Source organism: Camellia sinensis, chromosome 8, assembly GCF_055761805.1.
Source record: "Camellia sinensis isolate YWXY chromosome 8, ASM5576180v1, whole genome shotgun sequence".
Classification (NCBI taxonomy): Eukaryota; Viridiplantae; Streptophyta; class Magnoliopsida; order Ericales; family Theaceae; genus Camellia; species Camellia sinensis.
In genome coordinates this window covers 17,632,888-17,656,265 of record NC_138968.1, presented here as the reverse complement: position 1 = coordinate 17,656,265, position 23,378 = coordinate 17,632,888, and the positions used below count along the sequence as shown (strand labels likewise).

Here is a 23,378-nt window from a genome sequence, read left to right as displayed (position 1 = left end):
TTCCCAAAAAAAAAAAAAAAAAAAAGAAGACGCAGAACTGCACACCAAACTCATTTTATTCATGTCAGGGGCGATCACCATTTTCCACAAAAAAAAAAAAAAAAAACCACACCCACAGCCGGATTTTTCTTCTCTACTCTGCTGCCGGTCTCTTCTTCTTGCCTCCGTCCTGAGTGGCCCTTGACGGTGCTGCCTCTGTGCTTCCTCCTCCACCGAGCACGTTCACTCCCCCATACTCCTCCACTGCAGCATATGGCGAACCTCCAAATCAGAACATCACGGTGGCTTTCCGCTTCAGCTCCTTATTTTCCGCCTTTAGCACACTTATCTCTGCTCGCGCATCCTTATACATGCGCTGGAGCAGAGACAGTTGGGCGTTTAACTGCTGCACCTCATTTGTCCTACTCTGAAGCCGGTGTGACAAGTTTGTGACCGCCGTCATGGTCTCCACACATGACTTCAATGTATACTGATTGGCCTCAATATCCGTTTGCACTGCCATTTTTTGCTCCATAGACCGCATCGGAAAGTTCAACGGAGCAAAACCAGAGGTGTTTGGTTGAGGTTCACTGGCCACCGCATCAGTTATCTCTCTTGTGGACTCGTTAAGGTCTGGAAAGAGAGTGAGTAGACCACGGGAAGACGAAGCCATTTTCTGGGCAACAGAGTGTTACAGAGTATTACAGAGTTTCTCTCTCAGACAACGAAGAGTTTTTTCAGAGGTTTTTAGCAGGTTTTTGTCTCAGCCTCAGCCTCAGCCTCAGCCTCAGCCTCAGCCTCAGCCTTCGTCTTGGTTAAATAGCCAGGGCAGATACGCGCATCGCGCGCCACTTGACGCCAGACGACAAAACGGGCGCGCAAGCCAAGGTAGTCCCGCGCCTCGCCATCACGTCCGACACACCTTTTTATGGATTGGGGCACGCCTTTTGATGGCACGCCTTTTGACAGATTGGGCACACCTTTTGAGGGTGCGACTTTTCCAACGGTCCGGCATGACCACATAAAACTGTCCCGACATTGATTCCGGTTAGCCTCTACAACGGTCCGGCATGATCACATAAAACTGTCCCGACATTGATTCCGGTTAGCTTTTACAACGGTCCGGCATGACCACATAAAACTGTCCCGACATTGATTCCGGTTAGCTTTTCCAACGGTCCGACATGACCCCATAAACTGTCCCGACATTGATTCTGGTCAGCTTTTACAACGGTCCGACATGACCCCCTAAACTGTCCCGACATTTGATTCCGGTTAGCTTCTCCATCGGTCCGGTGTGACCTCATCAACTGTCCAGACTTTATCTGCTCCAACGGTCTGCCACAACCATACAGTGTCCTCTACAACGTTATGACAACACCATACAGTGTCCTCTACAACGTTATGACACCACCATACAGTGTCTTCACCAATGGTCTGACACGACCATACAGTGTCTCCTATCCTCTTTTATTTTATGTATTAGTCTATTTTCTTGTTTTGTTACTCTCTCCAAACTCAAGTTGGTTAGTTCCTATCTCCCTTGAGTTTGCGGGGGCTGTTAAAACCTACCATCACCTACTCCACCTACTACACCTACCACCACCTACTACACCTACTCCACCCACTTTACCTACTACATCTCCTATATAAGGAGCCCCTCACCATTTGTAATTCACAACATACAATCAATCAATAATACAATTCTCTTTATACATTGAATTTTAACATTGAGATTATCGAAATAAAACTCGGGATGAGCCCCATGGACTCGAACAACGCTCTCTAGTCTAAAGATTTTGAAGTGCAAACAATTTTTTCCCTTGTTTTTTAAAATATCTTCTAATTACATTGATTAAATGTTAGATTTCTAACTCTTGTTTTAATGCCGATGTATGAAAAAAAAAACACTCAAGTTTAATGTGTTTCTCTGTAACAGACTATTTTAAATAAGTAAAAAATAAAACATAAGAATAAAAATAGAAGAATAAAAGTCAGAGGGTGAAAATGATAATTTGCACTTTAAATTTTTAGAACAATTCTAGAATGATCAAATCAAGCACGTCAAATTTAAGTTTCACAAATTTGTGAAATAGTTGAGAAAATGAATCAGTATTACGGAGGCAGTGTCCGGCCCAGGGGAGCTTTTTGTGTTTTCTTCTAGACAAAATTTGAAATAAACGTTGTGTGATTGCTTAGAAATGAAACAGATATAGATGGAGAAGGGGGGAATACTTACACGCCAAGTAAAATGCCAACCAATCTGCAATTATTGAAAGAATAAATAGTGTTAGAGATCAAAAACATTACTAGTCCCCTTGAAATATAGAGGATATTAATGTGAAAACGAGAACATGAGACTGATGGAAACTAGTAGAAATTAACTAGTTAAGCCCAAAGCCTGACTCCTCATTTCAATTTACAACCTTGTATTGTCTATCATTTCAAAATTATGTGTTTCATCAAGCTTTGTTTTGGAGTTTGTACAAATAAACTATGCAGAACTTTGAATTTCTACAAATAAAGATATATCACGCATATCTTTTGTATTTTGTTAAGGGTGACATCAGCTCATCACTAATATGTAGAATAGAAAAACTCACTTTCAAATGTAATTTCTTATATTTCAAAATAAATTCTACACATATACATATAGTGAGGGTTGTTATGCATATATTATAATTTGTTATTGAAGGAATTCCCCCCCCCCCTATCTTTTTCATAATTGTACGTAGATATACATGTATTGAATTTTATTGAAATATAGAAAAAATGTACAATGTGTATCTCTAAAAAGGTGTATATGGTAAGAAATGAAGGTTATGAATGTTTGTAGTATGTAATATGATACTTTGTGATAAAGTTACGAATAGTAAATTTATGGTGTGCACATTAAAATTATGAATTGTGAAATTGTGATACTTTGTGATTTTTTTTTTGACATTTTATAATTTTTGTTATTACATTTTAGGGATAGAAAAGTTATAGTAACTTTTGCTATAAGAAAAGTTATGACATTTTATAATCCTGGTTACGAAATTTTGTGTAAAAATAATGAAGCATATAGCATATGCACCTTTTTAGAGATGTAAACTATAAGCAACTTCTTAGCGGCCCTGAGTTATTAGGGGCCTAATGCGAATTTTTTAAATTGGGTCTTTCATATATCATTATCCAAAAAAAAAAAAAAAATTGTTTGGATAAATCAAAAAGGATAAAAATTTATTTCTATTGCATTACAATTTAACAAAATTTAGATAACAAATATATATATATATATAATACTTGAACTTTAATTAGTTGAATCGAATCTTTATTTTTTAGCTTACCAATGCTATAATAACTAAAATTAATTGGGGGTAAGGATGAGAATTTTCGACACAACTCAAGCAATATTTAAAATTAGCAAGTTTGGGTTGACTATTTTTCAACATGAATCCAAGTATGACACGACTCAATAACATGAATTATTAGTTATATATTTTAATGTTCATCATGGGATGTCATAATATTTTTTTAATCTTTTATTTAACTCCATCTAACTGAATAAAAAAGTATGTAAAATAATAATTAAGGCTAATATCTTTTTTTCATTTAAAATATGTATTTTTTTGTTACCTTTGAGAGTCAATCTAGTAAAAAATATAAAGTAATAAGGTACAATTTTTTTAATTAGAAAAATGCAATTGAATTAAAATCAAACATTCTATGAATAATTTCATTTAGTAGAAATAAATTTTATAAAATTCAACTTATGGGAAAAATTTTAATCTCTCTATACACTTGCTAAGTTATTTTTAACTAAAAGTGAAAGTTTTCACATTGAATATCAGTCGAATACGAATCAAAATAACACCTTACGGCAACATGAAAATAAATGAATTGAGCTAATATTGAAATAATTATGAAATAACATGACATGATACACTTTCCTAATTAGGGGCCCTAAATTTTGTTCAAAATTGAGGGCCTGAGGCGACCGCCTTAGTCGCCTCACCTCAGGGCCAGCCCGGTAAGCAACTCCATTTAACATTTTTTTGAAAAAACTATATATAAAAAAAAAACTTAGGGTTCTACTCTTATAACAAATAAATTCTGAATTTTTAATTTTATTAATTTAAATTTAAAATTTAAAATTTTTAATTTATTTTTAATCTAAATTATCTGCATAATTTTGATAAGTACAATTGAGGGGAAAAAAGAGTTATTTGTACATTTTATATACATCTATATCAATTTCAATGATTAAAATATTATTTCCTGTCAATTTTTCCTAACAAAAATTGGGGAATTGTTTAGATTGAGAAAAAATTATTAAAAAATTAAGATATAAATTGATAAAATTAAAAAATCAAATTTTATTTTGTTACCAGAGAGTCAAACTTTAGAGTTTTATTATTTATATATTTTTATTATTGTTGTAATTTTTCCATATTTTTTTATTTGATAATAATATAATGCTCATTATAAAAATTAAAATAATAAAAAATAGGAAAATTTAGTCAAAAGTCCTTTAAGATAATTGTATGGTGTTAAACAAATATTTTTTAGGGTAAATTACACTGACACTCTTTAAGATTTCTGTTTAATACTGATTCTCCCATCACATTTGAAAAATTACATTCCGTACCTTGAGATTTATAATCTCATTACAAATTGCCTTTGGATTGCTGAGATCATGCCCTAAAATTCTTTAAATAACTATTTTACCATTTTTCTTACCATTTATTCTTTCTATCATCATGACTACATTCTATAACATTTAATTATTAAATTTTACCTGAATATATTCTTATTGAGTGATGATATACAAACATAAATTTTATATAAAATTTTCAAACATAATGATAAAGTTTAATGGTGAACTCTTATTTTAAAACAAAATACCCATAAACATGATTTATATTTACAACATCATTATCATAATAGTTTTATGATTTTTTTTTTTGATATAAATTTTTATATATGAATAGAATTTTTCATTTTTATTTTTACCATCAATTTTCTTTCTTGTCTACTCACCCACATTTATTACATTATTACCAAGTACTGTCATTCACATTTATTATAGGTCTTGTTTGGGAAGTTGGCTATTTTAGTTTTTGACTATTTTAGTAGGCTAAAATTTGTGTTTGGAAAAATGGTTGATTTTTTTAATTAGATGTGATGTTTGTGAGAGAACAAGTGAAGTGATTATGAGTTTGATATGATATTTTGTTTTATTAACTATTTTAGCCTATTTTATCTTTTTGTGAATTTTAGCCTAAAATAAGCTAAAATAGCCCTTGCCAAACAAGGCCACAGTATTATTGAATTTTTGTATTTTTATATTTTTTGTATTTAGTGAATTTTAAAAATAAAATCACAAAATATTATATTTTTTTATGTATATTTAGATTAAGTGTATCTAAAAATAAAAAATAAAAAAATTGCTTAAAATATTAAAAAAATTCAGTAAAAATAAAAAATTCAATTTTTTGTGTGAATTAAACCAAAAAATATGATTGTTATTTATCTTAAAATGATATGAACAAAATATCAGTATTATTTTATTATTTTATATGTATGAAGGTTAAAGGATAAATATGTCATTTTAATCTGACAAGAGATAAATGTAATTTTTCAAATATGAAAAAAGAGTGTATATTAAATAAAAATCTCAAAAAATGTTAGTATAATTTATCCCATTTTCTAATGCATAAAATCCTTTAAAATTTATCAATAAAGATTAATAGCTCGAATTTAAGCCCCCGAATGGCCCGAATGATTTGGCACTCTCTCTATTTTGGACTCACGTGCATTGCTTTTTATCTCTCTCTCTCTCTCTCTCTCTCAGACCCAAACATCTGTGAATATTAAGTGATTACTATTGTTATAGAGTTTTCTCATCTCTATATTTCAATGGTGGTTTCGAAGGATGATTAATAATAGTAATAGTAATTGAAGAACCAGTAACATATGATCCCACCAAGTGCTTGCTTAGATGAGAAAACTCTATAACAAACAAGACATTCATGGATTTTTCTCTTCAGAAACACCTACATTTCGATTTTCAACAATCTCCGATTCTCCTTCATGGGTTTGATTTGAAACTCCATTGTTGTGAGCTCGAGCTTTTTTGTGACTCGCTCTATGCCTACCAAGTACTTGATAAGATCGAAACACTTTTGTGATAGAGTTCAATCTCATCAGACTCCTTTGTTTCATCATCATTATCTTCATACTTTGGTTTTGGTTCTTGTTCTTCGTCTCTCATCCATTTGTTTGTCGACATCATTATCAAACAATACGTAATGTCTTCTTTTGGAGTAGTGTCGAAGATTGAACTCACCGCCTCTGGCTCGGAGCACACGGCGGCGGAGGATGCTGTTGCTCCGGCCAGCCCAATTTTCACGATTTAGGCTTGGTTCTGCCAATGGTGATTGTGATGGTGATATGGAATTTCTGATTTACAAATTCGTTTGGATCGGCGGTAAATTGCGTTCTTTGAAGACTTGGTCCCGCTCTCTCTGTCTTGAAGCATTAATTACAAAGCCATCAGAGCCAGCAACATCGATTGCAAAAGAGAAATCGGGATCTACTAAGTGAATGCTCTTTTTTGGATTCTCTCTCATCCTATAAGACAATAATACTTTCTCGTTATTCTCTTCTTCTGAAGATGATAATGAAGAAGAAGAAGACCCATTTCATTGGATTGTGATTGTTGTTCTGGCTTTGGTGGAACATAGAGATTCAACGCGTGGGTTTCACGCAGGTTTGGGCAACTAGGCCAAAGACTACAACTAGCACTGCTAACACATTCGGGCCATTCGAGGCATAATTTTGAGCTACATAGCATAACTGAAAATTTATTTAGAGAAATATTTAATCCACACAAAAAGGAGCCCCCGACTAGCTCGAATTCGCTGGCACCAATTTTGCAAACACTCAACCTATGCTCACCTCTCTCTCTCACAGAGACCCACTCTCTCTCTCTCTCTCTCTCCCTCCCTCCTCACTTCTCTGTGTCACAGCTCTCTCTCTTTTCTATCTTCTCACCGACGCCCATCACTGCTGACAACCAAACACTCTCTATCTCAGCAAACAATCCCATTTTTGCATATATAGAGTGGGTTTCTATCATCTCCAAAGTACAGTTATTATCATCTCTAGCCTCATTCCCTTTGTCTTTTCCCTCATTTTCCACTTGTTCATGGCTTAATAACCTCTGGGTTTTCTTTATCTTCCCATTTCCGTCTCTCCCTCCTTCTTTCCTGTGTTTAATTGTTTGATTTCACTCTTAAAATGCCCTTTTTTGTGAGATACTCCCTCTCCCTCTCTCTCTCTCTCTCATGTGTTTAATTGTTTGGTTTCACTCTCAAAATGCCCTTTTTGTGAGATATCTGAATCTCACACCATGATCCTTTCAGTTTCCTAATTCCAATTTTTAGACCTCGTTTTGAATTCTCCAAACTTTCCCAATCTAAACCAACTCATTTTTCAATCTTGAAAAGTAAAGTGTGCGTTCCTTTAAAAAAAATCCCAAATTGGGTTTTTAGCTCTATTTTCAATCTTTAATTGTATTCCTCTCAAAAAGTTCAATCTCATTCCTCAAACCAGTCAACTCTATCCAATTCTTGTTTCTTTTTTCAATCTTGAAAAAGTAAAGTAAGTTTTTCTTTTAAAAAAATTCCAAACTGGGTTTTGTTCTATTTTCAATCATTGCTAAAAAACAGTGGGTTTCTATTCTAGTAAAATGGTAGCTCTGGGATAGCTTTAGAGAAACCCATTTCTCTCTTTACAAATAGAGACTACTTCCGGCGGCGTGGTTCGTGAAAAGAGGTGGGTGGTTCTGTTGAGAGTCATTACTAACTTTCCTCACACTTTATAATCTTCTCATTGTAATATTTTAGAAGTTTCTACATAAATATAGAAAATTTTGAAAAGATCTACAAGACTCTGGAAAGACCTAGAGAAACCCAGAATATTTTAGAATATCATAGAAGATTCCAAAACATTGGAGAAGTTTGGAAAAATCTAGAGAAATTTAGAAAGTTCTGAAAAGCTCTAGAATATTTTAGAGAACTATAGACACTCTATTATATACTAGAGTAGTTTAGATAGTTCTAGAGTGTAGTGAAAGTATGAGTTTATTCTAGAAAGTTCATCAACTTGTATAAGTATAAGATGAGTGGATGTACTAGGTATTGGACAATTGCGTGAAAGAAGAGTGAGTTCAGAGTGAGTGGTCAAGCACTACAAGACTGATCTAGTGTGAGGTATCTTAAGGTCTTGTGTGAGGAAGACACAAAGTGTGAGTGCTTGAATGTATGCGTGAATGGATAAGTGAAGTATATTAGTGTGTGATTGTGTACAAGTGTTTTGTATACTAGAGTGTTATCAATAAATGTTGTATTTCTGGGTTCACTAGTGTGTCAAACTCAACAATTTGGTATCAGAGCTTGGTCGTTCAAGGACCAACACAAAGAGTGTTTGAGATTGATATAAGAGATTGTTGAAGTCAACGAGCATAGTTGTTATGGTGAATTTCGGAAACTTCACTGGAGGTATGGAAAAATTAAATTATTATAATTATGATTATTGGCGAACATGTATCGAGGCATAGCTTCAAGGACAAAATCTATGGGAGATTGTTGACGGCAAAGAAACTGTGTCACCTAGAAGAAAATGCAGATGCTCTGTGAAAATGGCGGATCAAGGCTGGAAAAGCGATGTTCGTGTTAAGGACAGCTATTCAGAAAGAGTTATTGGAGTATGTTCGGGAGGTTACTACTTTAAAAGCAGTCTGGGATACATTTGCGGTGTTATTTTCAAAGACAAACAATGCACGACTTTAGTAGCTAGAGAACAAGCTTGCAATGGTGACACAAGGATCAATGACTATTATCCAATATTTTCTCAAGGTAAAGACAATTTGCAATGAAATTTCACAACTTGATCCTGAGTAAAAAATTAGCGAGTCCAGAATGAGGTGCATTATTACTCGAGGTTTAAGACCCGAGTAGAGTGGGCTTATGGCTGCCATTAGAGGATAGTCCACTCAGCCATATCTGTTTGAGTTGGAAAGTTTATTGGCGAATCAAGAAACTCTAGCAAAGTAAATGGATGGAGTCACACTGAAGAATGAACGTGAAGAAGAGGCGTTGTTCAGTAATAAGAGAAGAAATGGACTGAAGTGGCAAAAATATGCAAGATTGAATAAAGAAGAAGATGAACAATCACATGATGATCGAAGCTATCAACGAAGGGGAGTTCGACATGACGAAAATGATTGAAGAGCTGTTAGATTTAGACAACACAACATAGAGTGCTTCAACTGTGGCAAGATTGGCCACTATGCAAAAGACTGTCAGCTAAGAAGAAGACCAATCGAAGGTAATATGGTAACAACCAACGGTTACCAAGATAATAGCGAAGAATAATGGGATTTCCAAGTTTCATGTGCAATGTTCGAGACCGTGAAACTAGGATACTTAGAAGAAGAGCCAAAATTTGAAGAAGAATGAGATTTTAAAGAATCTTCTACAATGTTTGTTGTCACTGAAACAGATTCACAAGAGGACATAGGTCTTGATAAAGCCATATACGAGCAGTGCAATGCAATTATCAAGAAAGTGGATGCATACTCTATCACAAATGAGTTAGTTCTTGCAGGTGAGTCTCAATCTTCAGAAGTTAAAGATCCAGAAGCTCACCTATCAGAGAAGTTGGGAGAGCAAACCCAAGAAGAAGAAGAAGTGATAAAGTTGTAGTAACCAATATCTGCAAGGCAATGTCAACCCAATCCAAGGTATGTTGATGAATCAACATAGATTCAAATGTGGCATTCACTATCCAAATTGGAGGATGAGAATCCTACAGTTGACCAAGGACGTGGTGTTCCATGAAAGACTATATCACTTCAAAAGAGAGAAGTCAATATTGGAAGAGATTGAGACAAGTTTATCGTGGCAAAGGACCATGTTGCAGATATACTCGTGAAAAGTTCCTGAAATAACGTAGCATGGTTACATAATCCAAAAATGAGAGTTAGTACTGAGGGGGGAGTGTTGAGAATTATCACTAACTCTCTTCACTTTCTAGAATCTTCTCTATGGAATATTCTAGAAGTTTTCACATGAATCTTGAAGATTCCAGAATGATTTAGAAGACTCTAGAAAGACCTAAAGAAATTCGAAAGATTCTAGAATATCATAGAAGATTTCGAAACATTAGAGAAGTTCGGAGAAATCTACCGAAATTTAGAAAGTTCTGGAAGGTTCTAGAATATTTTAAAGAAGTATAGAAACTCTGTTATATACTAGAGCAGTTTAAATAGCTCTAGAGTGTAGTGAAAGTATGCGTGTATTCTAGAATGTTCTTCAACTAGTATAAATATGAGATGAGTGGATGTACTAGGTATTGGACAATTGGAAAATTGAGTGAAAGAAGAATGAGTCTAAAGTGAGTGGTCAAGCATTACAAGAGTGATCTAGTGTGAGGTATCTCTAGGTCTTGTGTGAGAAAGACACAAAGTGTGAGTGCTTGAATGTATGCGTGAGTGAATAAGTGAAGTATATTAGTGTGTGATTGGGTATAAGTGTTTTGTATACTAGAGTATTATCAATAAAGGTTATATTTCTGGGTTCACCAATGTGTTAAACTTAATAGGTTCAAGGTGATGATTGACGACAGATCTAGGAAGGTAAAGGTTTTGGGTGGCGATCTGGGGCGTGGCCTTGGTTGGGCATGGCTGACGGTGTGGTTTAGATGAAGAAGGAAGACTGTATCGATGATTGGTGACTGTGGAGGCGTGACAGTGGTCGGCAAGGAAGTGTCGGTGAGGATGTGGAGTCGGTTCTCTAATCACCCTTTCCGTTCTTTTTTTTTTTTCTTCCTTAAATCAAAGGGCGGTGATGGAGGCGAGTATCAACAAAAAAGGAAGAAGGAGAAGAAAAAAGAAGAGGAAGAATGGGAAGAAGAGAGTGCGAGAAAGAGAGAAGGGGGTTTCGTTTGGAAACGTGATTCCACACACTTTGGGCAACTGGAATTTTGTTTTTTCACATTGAAGCCACGTTAGTCGGGCTAGTTAGAGGGGCAAATTTTGTGTGGAGGTAGTGAAATGCATTTATTTATTATGGATTAAAGACATAAAAGATATAGGAAATTCTATTTATACATCGTTTTTACTCTCAGTTCACACTATTATTTTATATTTTTTTATTACCATTGTGCCCCTCAATGAAATTACCTGTTAGGACAAAACCCTAAATCCCCTCAACACACACCAGACACCACCACCATCAACTCCAGCCACTGGCACCATCAACATTAGCCACTGGTCCTCTTCCCTACTTAGCTTCATCGCTACGGCACTGGTTCTCTCTCTTCTCAACTTCGTTGCTCCAGCCGTTGCCGTCTTCCCAACCACATCCTTACCTCCACCTCCCTACAACCACTATCTCCGATAACCTACCATCATCGCAATTTCAAACTCTAATGACCCACCATTATCGCAACTCACCTCCGATCGGTGACCGATCACGTGCACTCTAGAGAGAAATATTTGTTGAAGAAAAGGAGAAGGAAATATTAGTGGTGCTAGGAGGTGACAACGGGGTAGGCTTCTAGCGGTTGTGCGTCGCGGTAATGGATGGTTGTGATGGTGGTGAGGTAATGGTGATGAAGGTGTTGAGATAGTAGTGAGGCAACGATAGTGACTGGAGGGGGTTGAGTAGGGGCACCGAGGGAGGGGGGAGTAGAGTGGCAGCCAGTGGGCAAGTGTTAGGGTTAGGGTTTGTTGAGGGAGATGAAGGGGATGAGGGTAATATGGTATTATATGAAAATCATTGGTGTGTATTGAGACAAAATCAACATATTCAATTTGTGTGTGGTGTGAACTTAGTAAATAGTATGTACGGAGAATAATAGTAGTATGTAAATAGAATCACCCAAAAAATATGTCTTTTTATTTCATACAACGTTGTCCTTTTATCTTTCATTACTTCTCACTTCCTATTTTAACCATATAAACACACACGCACACACACACACACACACACACTCTCTCTCTCTCTCTCTCTCTCTCCATATATATATATATATATATATATATTGTCTTCAATAGTTCAAGTTAAAATATCCTATTAGATAGCAAGAGATAGTTCCACAATCGAGCCATAGAACTTTAATAATTGTTGTATTTCGAACTTTATTTGTTGTATTTTGATAATTATTTAGATCGAAACTTACGATTGAGCCATAAAAGAGATGTGTATATCGTTTTGTTTCTTTGAATAAAAAAGTGAATAGCTCGCTGAAAGTTTTTTTTTTTTTTTTGGTAAGAATGAAGATTGAATAATGTGTATTTCGTTTGTTATGATTATTTTTTATTAAACCTGATTGAACAACGATGTTTTTGTTCGTTGTTATATTAAATTTACTTTTGTTCGCTTTAATAATATGTGGCTTGTGTTTTATTGGCTGATATGCTCTATTTTAATGATAGTGAAATTTTACTCTAGTTTGCTATGACATATGTAATCCGACTTTTGTTGGTTGACTCTGTTTTAAATTAACAGCAAAAACTCTATTAACATTATCATTTTATTGTTTTAATAAAAATTTTATTCAATATTTCTACTTGTGACGGTAACAATTATAGTGATTATGGTATTTAGTGATTATGATGGTATTTCACTATTTAAATACTAAAATTCACAGTAAAATTTACTGTGAATTAGAGTAAAATTATATTGTCGACGTTAATTTCAATGTTCAAAATTTTGATTTTCTTTTAAAAAGAATTTCATAACCAATATGAATCTTATTTAATAGATCTTAACGAGAAAATTATAAAAATATCAAATTTATTAAAAACAGACACATAAATTTAAAGTTATATCATTTTAAAATTTAAAATACTCATTCAGTGTTAAAATATTAGTCTCTTATTCTATTTTTTATTATCTCAAAATACTATTTTTTTTTCAAAAATCGAAGTTTAAAATAATATGAATTTTTTATTTTGCCCCTTTTTAAAATTCATTAACAACACAAAAAATACAATTATGATAATTGATATTTTCAAAAAAATATACTATTAAAGGGTAATTTTAAAAAATTAACATTCTTAATGTGTAATAATTGTATTACTAAAAAAATAAATTCTTTAAAAATGACTATTATTTTGAGACGAATAAAGTATTAAATTAGTTATTGAGGATTTTTTTTGTGCTTGTTCATGGATGAAAGTGTTATTATGATGAGTTTTTGATAAAATTTTCTTAAAAAATAAGATTAAAAATAAATTTTAAAAAGGGTGATTTGGACGGACGCACCTAGGACCGCCCAAATTCCGTATGGACGACCACTGCAAGCGCCGACGGTGGCATTTTGATCATAATTAGAGAAGCAATGGGCCTGACGTATGCATTGTTTGTAGTCGTAGAAACCCCAGGAAAGATCAAATCCATCAGCCAATGCGTTGTGGACCTCCAACAAGCTCGTAATGTTACGTCTCCTTGTCGGAAAAACCATGTCGACGCTGCACAAGTCTTCAACATCTGACCAATTAAGAGAATAGTAGCTTCCGACCAGAACATATGAATGCTTTTTCGCCGATGACGAACTGACCCCTTCTCCTTTGATTTCACAGGAAGCAGGAGTACTAATATTGCTACTAGTGTCTATGTAGAGAGGAGATTTCACTGGTTTTTCACAACTCACGAACGCTGCAAATTCATTCAAATAAGCATCATACGGATCAACTTTATGAGAAAAGTGTTGGGATCTGGGATCCCGCCCAAGATCTTATAGAAATCAAAACAAGCAGAAAAACACACCCACACACAAGGAGACACAATATTTTACGTGGTTCGGCCCAATGCCTACGTCCACGGGAGAGTAACCGGTTATCACTATACCAATGAGGAGATTACAGAAAGATTACAATAGAGGAGGAGCTCACACTCTCCTCACTCAGCCACTCACCCGTCTCCCTCGCTCACACCGAGGGTGACGGTCTCTCCGCCTCACATCTCTCGCACTCTTTGGTTCACGGTTTTCTTTCTCACATTTTGCTCTCTCCTCTCAACCTCCATTTATAGGTGAGGAAATAGGTGGGAGAGCCTTTGGGCAGCCTCCATCCTTGACTCTTCAAGATGGTTGGTGGCCGCCAAGGTGGACTTTGGTTGGTTGCCTTCCCATTGTTGCCAACCAAACTTGACTTGGATGATCACCCCTTTCACACATGGGTGAATTCAACAAATCACCCCCTCAACCCATGTGAGGTGATCCACTGCACACACTGCTGCTAATCTTGTCACGCCCAAATTCAACATAGTCTGCATCTCTTCACTGAGACGCTGCATCCCCTGAAGCTAGAGATAAAACACCAGAGATACAAGAGGAGGAGGGAATCCGACATCCTCAACTCAACTCACACCACTCTCTGATTTGGAGAGAGCTACTGCTCCTATCTCCCACAGATCTCTTCCATGCTTCCTGTCTCGGATGTCTATACCTGCTATGCTTGAACTTGCGCAACCAAGATATCCGACACCCCCTGATTGGATGTCCTGCACCCCCTGCTTGGATGCCCTTGACTATCATGCAACTCCTTGCATGATGAACACTGGAGCAACTAGAAAACTTCAGAGTTTGACACATCAACATCCTCAAGTTTCCTTGCTCGGAGCTTATTTCTGAACAACCAGCCTTTGCCCTTCTGCACTTCTGAACAACCTCCTGGCGTTTCCACATACGCTTGTTGTCTGTGCTGCAATCCCTGATGTTCGGTTCTGTCTTACTTGTCCGTACTGATGTTTGACAGTTAGCCCTTCTGTCAAGACAACTTCCACCGGTCTGTACAAGTTACCACTATGCAACTCCGTGCATAGTGCTCGCACCCATGGCTTCTGGTCTCCCTGCGTCAAGCTTGCTTGAGAGATCTGCATCAACTCTATCATCTGCTGCCATGGAACTAAAGAAACCACCATAGAGAAATAAGACTTGCCACTCCTTGGCACGCACTCTTGCGTTTTACCTGTCTCAATTTCTCTGTCTGGAAGTTCCTGTGAACTGTCAACAACCCGCTGCTGCACACTCTTCTCGCACCTCTGTACGACACTCTAGCGTACCCTTGCACTGTTGCACGTCTGCAATTGTACTTCTGCGCTTAGTATGCTCCTCTGCAACTATTGTTCTACATGTCCACATACCATTAGTACCTTCTCGTATACAGTAGCTCCAATAGCCACAGTATTTCCCTGAGCCTGTACTGGTTGCCAAATCATCTATCCGTCGATGAATGGTCTTCTCTTTTGATTGAACCAGATCCTCCGATCACCTCAACAACCAGGAAAGTTCCCAGGAAAGACTGGTGGGGTCACAACCGGTCCCACTTAAGAACCAGTCTCCTTAGACAGTGTCTTTTTGACAGAACTTTCCTAGACCTTTGATCTTGAGATAATCATGTCTGCAATCCTCTGATCGCCCCTGACCAATCCTGATCTCCCTCGATCTGCCATTTGATCAAGCCTGATCTCCTCTGGTCTTCAATGATCTATCTCAATCTGTATTTGGTTGTCCAATCTGGTCAGAATCTGTCCATTCTAACCTCTTCAGTGAATCCCCAGCGTTCCACAATATCCGACAACCTTCCTTCGAGTATTGAAGATGGCAAACACCCATGTTTTGACAATCTTTCCAAACCGTTCAGAATTTCACTATTCTGACCTCGCGGTTGCGTCCGGAGCGGTCCGTTTAGCTAGGACCAACCTTCGCTGCACTTCCAGGGACCTCACTGAAAACTATCCCCGAAAGCTGGGCCACACCACAATTTTCTAAAAATGTTGGGCCAAATTGCAATTTTCAGAAGTTCAGGGAATATTCCGTGTTCCAACAGAATATTCCATCCACTACCCCTGACGCCGTCTGCCACTTTAATTTGCCTTCTTTTTACAGAAACTCCGTCTCCAAAATCTGACCGTACGGATGTGTCCGGAATACTCCAAATAATCGGAAACCACTATTGGATCACCAAAAACGGACTCCAAATGGCTTCGATCTAGCCAAAACATTTTGTACGCCTCAGATCTGCGGCTGTACCTTCGCCGTGAAACACAGGATTCTTCCTCCTGCGGATGACGTGGCAGATGACGTGGCTGCTGACGTGGCACGCGCGTGCCATACACGCGCCTCCCCCACTCGTCTTCTTCCTTCATCCGCGCGTGGGGAGCGTGCCTGAGACTGGGCCGACGCGCCAGCTGCCTTCACGGTGCGTGGAGGCGCGTGCCGTGACTGGGCCTCACGCGCCTTCTTCAGGAGGCGCGTGAGAGCGCGTGCCGACTCCTCTGGGTGTCTGCTTTATATGGTTGGACTCCTCTTCTCGAGCCCTTGCTCCTGGTATGCTCAAAACCTGATTTCGAGCAACTTGATTTCTGGGCAGTTTCGGACAACACGCTGTTTTTGTTTCGAAACGCCACCGACGAGGCTCTGATACCACTTGTTGGGATCTGGGATCCCGCCCAAGATCTTATAGAAATCAAAACAAGCAGAAAAACACACCCACACACAAGGAGACACAATATTTTACGTGGTTCGGCCCAATGCCTACGTCCACGGGAGAGTAACCGGTTATCACTATACCAATGAGGAGATTACAGAAAGATTACAATAGAGGAGGAGCTCACACTCTCCTCACTCAGCCACTCACCCGTCTCCCTCGCTCACACCGAGGGTGACGGTCTCTCCGCCTCACATCTCTCGCACTCTTTGGTTCACGGTTTTCTTCCTCACATTTTGCTCTCTCCTCTCAACCTCCATTTATAGGTGAGGAAATAGGTGGGAGAGCCTTTGGGCAGCCTCCATCCTTGACTCTTCAAGATGGTTGGTGGCCGCCAAGGTGGACTTTGGTATGCCTTCCCATTGTTGCCAACCAAACTTGACTTGGATGATCACCCCTTTCACACATGGGTGAATTCAACAAAAAGTTGTGAGGAGATAAAGAATGAAGAGGAAGAGAGGAGCAACTATTCCTCTGTATCCCCACATCCACCACGCTGATAACTTGACGGCTGTAGTTGATCGCCTGGACGTAGTATTTACCAGAATACAAGTATAGTAATGTCCGATTGTTCTGGCACTCAAGCTCGAAATTCTTGTCTCCACAATTATCAAGTGGGTCGGATTTGAGTCGAAACGGGAAACTGATGTTATGGACGTCACCGCAAGAATTCTTGTGGAGGAGTTGCTGCTGCTGATTTTGATTATTAGTATCGCAATTCACACAAAACAAAAAATGAACATGAAAAACAAGAAGGGCTATGTAACAAGCAGCGAAGAGGAACATTCCCCTAAACATGATGGAGACAGAGACAGAGAGAGGAGAGAGGACAGAGGGGAGGAGGGGGGGTGTTGTTTAACAAGAAAACAAAACCATATATTTCTCATGCCACTCTACACCTAACATCGTTTTGGAATCACTGCAGGAAGTATAGCAGGTTTTCACGGTAGCGGATTCAGATTCCTTTACACCCTCCCAACTAATTGACATTATAATCAAGAGTTATACTAAGTATCTCAAATAATATATTTTTTACCAAACCTCTCACATGGGTATGAGATCACACACATTTAAATTTGTGTGAATCTCACACCCATGTGAGAAGCTTGGTAAAAAATTTGATAAATTATTTGAGATTAATAACATTTTCTTTATAACCAAACCAATGATGTAAGGGAAAATGACACTCACATTTCTTAAGGATTAGAAAACATACAGTTGATTCTACATTTTTAACATAAATACATAGGTTTTCTTAAAACTTTAATTACTGGTTTTCTTAAAGTAAGGCTAATTACTATTTTTTTGGGACTTTGTTGAAATTGGTTAATTACTCTATTTTTTTTTGGTCTACTTTGTTGAAGAATGTTGATTACTTCGTATTTTGTTTAATGGACTTTTCTTAAGTGTGCAACTTACACCTTACACTTACGCCTTCTGTTTGCTGTCCTACTTTATGTTTATACCTTCCATTTACACCCTTTGTGTTGGTTGCATATGGTGTGCAACCTTAAGGGGTTGCACACCATAACAGCACCCTTGTTTAATTTGTTAAAAAGTGTTGATTTTTTTGTTTATTTTGTTTACTTTATTAACAAATGTTGATTCCTCTGTATCCCCACATCCACCAGGATGATGCTGCCGCTGACGTAAGTTTTATAGTTGATGTAAATGTCATAGTTGATGGCCTGCACGTAGTATTTACCAGAATACAAGTGTAGTACTTGTTAGTTCCAACCCCATGCATACAAATGAGAGAGTCAAAGAAGATGGCATGAGAAGACTTCCACCTCTAGAGAAGGAAGGCTGAGCTGGGCATTTGGAAGATCAGCTCTCCCTTCTCTTCCCATTGTTGTCTTTGTTGATTTTCACCATTCACCATTAAAGAGGGTAGACATTTTTGGTGGGTTGGTATCTCTCTCTCCCTCTCTTTGTGTATAAATAGAGATGAGAGGGAGATGATGAATTATATATAAGAAAATAGAGAGAGAGAGAGCTGTGAGTTGAGTGAGAATTTTTATCTCCTCCTCTGTATATGTATTTTGCTCCATTTTAGTGAAATTCTCTTTTCTGCTCCGTGGATGTAGGCATTGGGCTGAACCACGTAAATATTGTGTTCTATGTGTGTGTGAGATAATTTTCTAGGTGTGTTTGATCCTAACAAAGTGGTATCAGAGCTCAATTTTGTGCGTTTTTGAAAAACCAGAGCGTGTTTTCAAAACTTGCCCAGAAATCAAAGTGGTCGAAATCCACTTTTGATCACATCATCTTGAAGGTCTCGACCAGAAGAGCACAACAGTGAAAATCGCGTCGCAAACGGCCACCGGAGGAGTCCTCACGCGCCTTGTGATGCCGTGATTACGCGCTATGACGCGCTACCACGCGCTGCACGTGTCTTCTCCGTTCATCCAGGCGCTGACGTCATCCACCGCCATTTGCTAACGTCATAACGACGGCAGTTGACGTTGCCTGAGCTGCCATGAGCCAAGCCTCTGAGCTGTTGATCAAGCCGTCAAGTCGCTGACCAAGTCGAGCTAAGCCGAGCAGGGCCAAAACCGAAGTCGCTGATCGAGTCGTTGACTGAGCCGCTGACGTCAGCTTAACGCCAGTTGAACCGGAGAAATAATATGGTGCTTCTCAGCCGCACCAGATTCTGCTGATCTGAACCATTCAATCTGGTTTGGCTTGATCTAAGCCATTTGAAGTCCGATTTGGGTGATCCAATAGTGCTTTCTAACTATTTGAAATATTTTGGACACATCTGTATGGTCAGATTTTACAAATCAGCTTTTAAAATTTACAGTCTTTCTTTTGGCAATCCGAAGTGCTTTTCCGGCTAATTTGACCAGTCCGGACTCAACAATAAAGCTTGTTTTTCAAATAGAGATCACTTTTTGCATGATGGAGGAATCAACGTCGACTTCAGGTTCCATAATAAAGTTTAATGCTTCCAATTATGCCATTTAGAAGCCCATAATGGAGGATGTCCTATATTGCCGAGATTTGTTTGACCCTATTGAGCTTAATGGAGCTAAACCAGCAACGAAAAAAGATGAAGACTGGAAGCGGAAGAATCGAAAGAACATTGGCCAGATCAGACAATGGATCGATCACATTGTCTTCCACTATGTCGCCCAAGAGACTAATGCCTATGCTCTTTGGACGAAGTTAGAAGGCATGTACTAGTCGAAGACTACTTGGAACAAAGCCCTTCTGATGAGAAGACTTGTGAGTTTGAAGTTGAAAGGCGGTATCTCTGTTGCTGAACACACCAGTAAGTTTCAAAATCTGGTGAACCAATTGGCAACTGTCAACATGGAGTTAGATGATGAGATGCAGGCCCTATTACTGCTCAATTCTTTGCCAGACAGTTGGGAGACGTTGGTGGTGTCCCTCAGTAACTCTGCCTTAGAAGGGAAACTGACCATGAGCATGGTTACATATGCTTTATTTAGTGAAGAGGCAAGAAAGAAAGAGATGGGTGGAGATCAATCCCATGCCCTCGTCACAGAAAATAAAAGTAGAAGTAAAGGCAGGGAAAGAAGAAAAAGTAGAGGACACAGCAGAGGAAGATCTCAAGACAGAGGGAAATCTAGAGAAGGTACGAGTCGGCCAAGGTTCAAATGTTACCATTGTGGCCAAGAGGGTCACATAAAGAAGTATTGATATGCCTTGAAGGGAGAACAAAAACAAGGAAATAGACAGCCAAAGACCGAAGATGGGAACACTGCAGTTACTGTCTCAGAGGATATTGCATTATTCTCTATTGAAGAAGAAGAATGTCTTCATATGTCAGACAACGACACCGAGTGGGTGGTAGATACAGCAGCTTCCTACCATGCTACATCCTAGAAGGAGTTCTTTAATACGTACCAAGCTGGAGATTTTGGTACAGTGAAGATGGTAACTCTAGTTTTTTGAAGATTGTGGGAATCGGAGATGTTTTGCATCCAAACCAAAGTTGGGTGCACGATGGTGTTGAAAGATGTCAGGCATGTTCCCGATTTACGCCTGAATCTTATCTTAGGAATAGCCTTAGATCGACAAAGCTATGAGAACTACTTCGGCAAAGGCATATGGAAGTTGAAAAAAAGATCTCTGGTGGTAGCCAAAGGATAGGCAATTGGCACACTGTACAAGACTCGTGTAGAGCTGAGTTCAGACAGCCTCAGTGCAATAGAAGATGAGGCGACACCAAATTTGTGGCACAAAAGGCTGGGTCACATGAGTGAGAAAGGGTTGCAGATTTTGGCAAAGAAGTCGTTTATTTCTTTTGTCAAAGATGCGAAATTGAATCCTTGTGACAACTGCTTATTTGGGAAGCATCATAGAGTCGCTTTCCATTCATCATCTAGAAGATAATCAGAGTTGTTGAGCAGAGTATACTCTGATGTTTGCGGTCCCATAGAAGTGGAATCTTTGGGTGGCAGAAAATACTTCTTGACGTTTATTGATGATGCATCATGGAAAGTATGGGTTTATGTCCTAAAGACCAAAACTGAGGTATTCCAGCATTTTCAAGCATTCCATGCCATGGTGGAAAGGGAGACCAGAAAGAAGTTGAAAAGTCTTTGAACAAACAATAGAGGCGAGTACACGTCAAAGGAGTTTGAAGCTTACTGTGTTACTCGCGGTATTCGGCATGAGAAGACTGTTCCTGGAACCGCACAACACAATGGTGTAGCTGAGAGAATGAACCAGACCATTGTAGAGAAGCTCAGATGTATGCTCAAAATGACAAAGCTACCAAAGCCTTTTTGGGGAGAAGTTGTTCGTGTTGCTTGTTATTTGATCAACAGATCACCATCTGTTCCACTGAATTTTTAGATTCTAGAAGAAGTATGGTTTGGAACGGAGATTTCTTACTCTCACTTAAGAGTGCTTGGGTGTAAAGCATTTGCACATGTATCCAAAGAGCACAGAGAGAAGCTGGATGACAAAGCCACTCCATGCATCTTTATTGGCTATGGAGATGAAGAATTTGGATACAGATTGTGGGATCCGAAAAACAAGAAGGTCATTCGAAGCCGAGATGTGGTGTTTCAAGAAGGCTAGACCTTAGAAGACTTTGGGCAACCAGCCAAACCCAAAGTTGATGATGTTTCAGAAACTATTCCCAATTCTACACCACCATAGCATGCCACTGATGAGGAAGAGCTACCACAGCATGCAGTCAATGATGTAGAGTTACAGGATGGATTTCCAGAAGAAGAAGATCTAGAAGCAGAGGGTGTTGAGCAGGGAGAGCCATAACGCCCTCCACCAGAGACTGTTGGTCCACAGTTACGAAGATCAACAAGAGAGTCTAAGCCGTCATCCAAATACCCTACTTCTGAGTATATTTTGCTCACTGATGGGGGGAGCCAGAAAGTTTTCAAGAAGCTCAGAATCATAAGGAGAAGAATAGTTGGCAGCAAGCTATGCAAGAAGAGATGCAGTCCTTACAGAAAAATCAAACTTATGATTTGGTGAAACTTTCCCAGGGTCGAAAAGCATTGCAGAACAAATGGGTGTTCAAGTTGAAGAAAGATGGCAGCGGAAAGCTAGTCAAGTATAAGGCTCGATTGGTTGTCAAAGGTTTTGGACAAAAGAAAGATATTGATTTTGATGAAATCTTCTCGCTAGTTGTGAAAATGACATCCATTTGAGTAGTTTTGGGAGTAGTTTTGGGACTAGCGGCCAGTTTGAATTTGGAACTTGAACAGATGGATGTGAAAACGGCATTTCTCCATGGTGATCTGAAGAAAGAAATTTACATGGCGCAGCTAGAAGGTTTTGAAGTCAAAGGGAAAACGGGTGATTGAGAAGTTCAACATGAAAGATGCCAAGCCAGTCAGTACTCCGCTGGCTAATCATTTCAAGCTAAGCAAGAGTTCTTGTCCCTCATCTATAAAAGAAAGAGAAGAGATGGAGGCTATTCCCTACTCATCCACCGTAGGGAGTTTGATGTATGCAATGGTGTCTACTCGACCAGATATTGCTCATGCTGTTGGAGTAGTAAGCAGATTCTCTTCCAATCCAGGGAAAGAGCATTGGAAAACAGTCAAGTGGATTTTGAGGTACCTCAAGGGTACGACAAAAATGTGTTTGTGCTTTAGAAATGCTAAACCAGTCTTGGAAGGCTATAAGGATTTAGATGTGGCAGGAGATCTTGATGGTAGAAAATCTACATTTCTGTTCACTTTCACAGGGGGAGCTGTGTCTTGGTAGTTCAAGCTGTAGAAGTGTGTTGCTTTATCCACAACTGAGGTAGAGTATATTGCCGCAGCGGAAGCTGGGAAAAAGATGTTGTGGTTGAAGCGGTTTCTCCAAGAGTTTGGAGTAAAGCAAGAAAATTTCACGGTATATTGTGATAGCCAGAGTGCTATAGACCTGAGCAAGAATTCTATATACCATTCTCGCACAAAACACATTGATGTTCGGTATCACTGGATATGCGAAGTGATGGAAAAGCAGTTATTAGAACTGATCAAGATCCACACACATAAAAATCCAGCTGACATGCTTACAAAGGTGGTCTCGAGAGGCAAACTCAAAATTTGCAGAGACATTGCCGGGATGGACTTTAAGTGAGAAGTCAGTCATGCATGTGGGTATGGAGGGAGAGAATTGTTAGTTCCAACCCCATGCATGCAAAGAAGAGAGTCAAAGAAGATGGCATGAGAAGACTTCCACCTCCAGAGAAGGAGGTCTGAGCTGGGCATCTGGAAGATCAGCTCTCCCTTCTCTTCTCCTTGTTGTCTTTGTTGATTTTCACCATTCAGCATTAAAGAGGGTAGACATTTTTGGTGGGTTGGTATCTCTCTCTCCTTCTCGTTGTATGTAAATAGAGATGGGAGGGAGAGGATGAATT

General features: G+C 38.4%; 1 protein-coding gene across 1 annotated transcript; it reads right to left on the bottom strand.

The window, feature by feature from the left end:
* Nucleotides 1-1,725: 1,725 nt before the first annotated feature.
* Nucleotides 1,726-17,478, bottom strand: LOC114285753 (uncharacterized). The gene is made up of 3 exons (XM_082882138.1): nt 17,068-17,478; nt 13,299-13,691; nt 1,726-2,242 (listed from the first exon to the last, which is right to left on the bottom strand). The coding sequence occupies exons 1-3, from the start codon at nt 17,321-17,323 to the stop codon at nt 2,175-2,177; spliced, it is 717 nt and encodes a 238-aa protein (XP_082738264.1). The 5' UTR covers nt 17,324-17,478; the 3' UTR covers nt 1,726-2,174.
* Between the last annotated feature and the right edge of the window lie 5,900 nt (nt 17,479-23,378).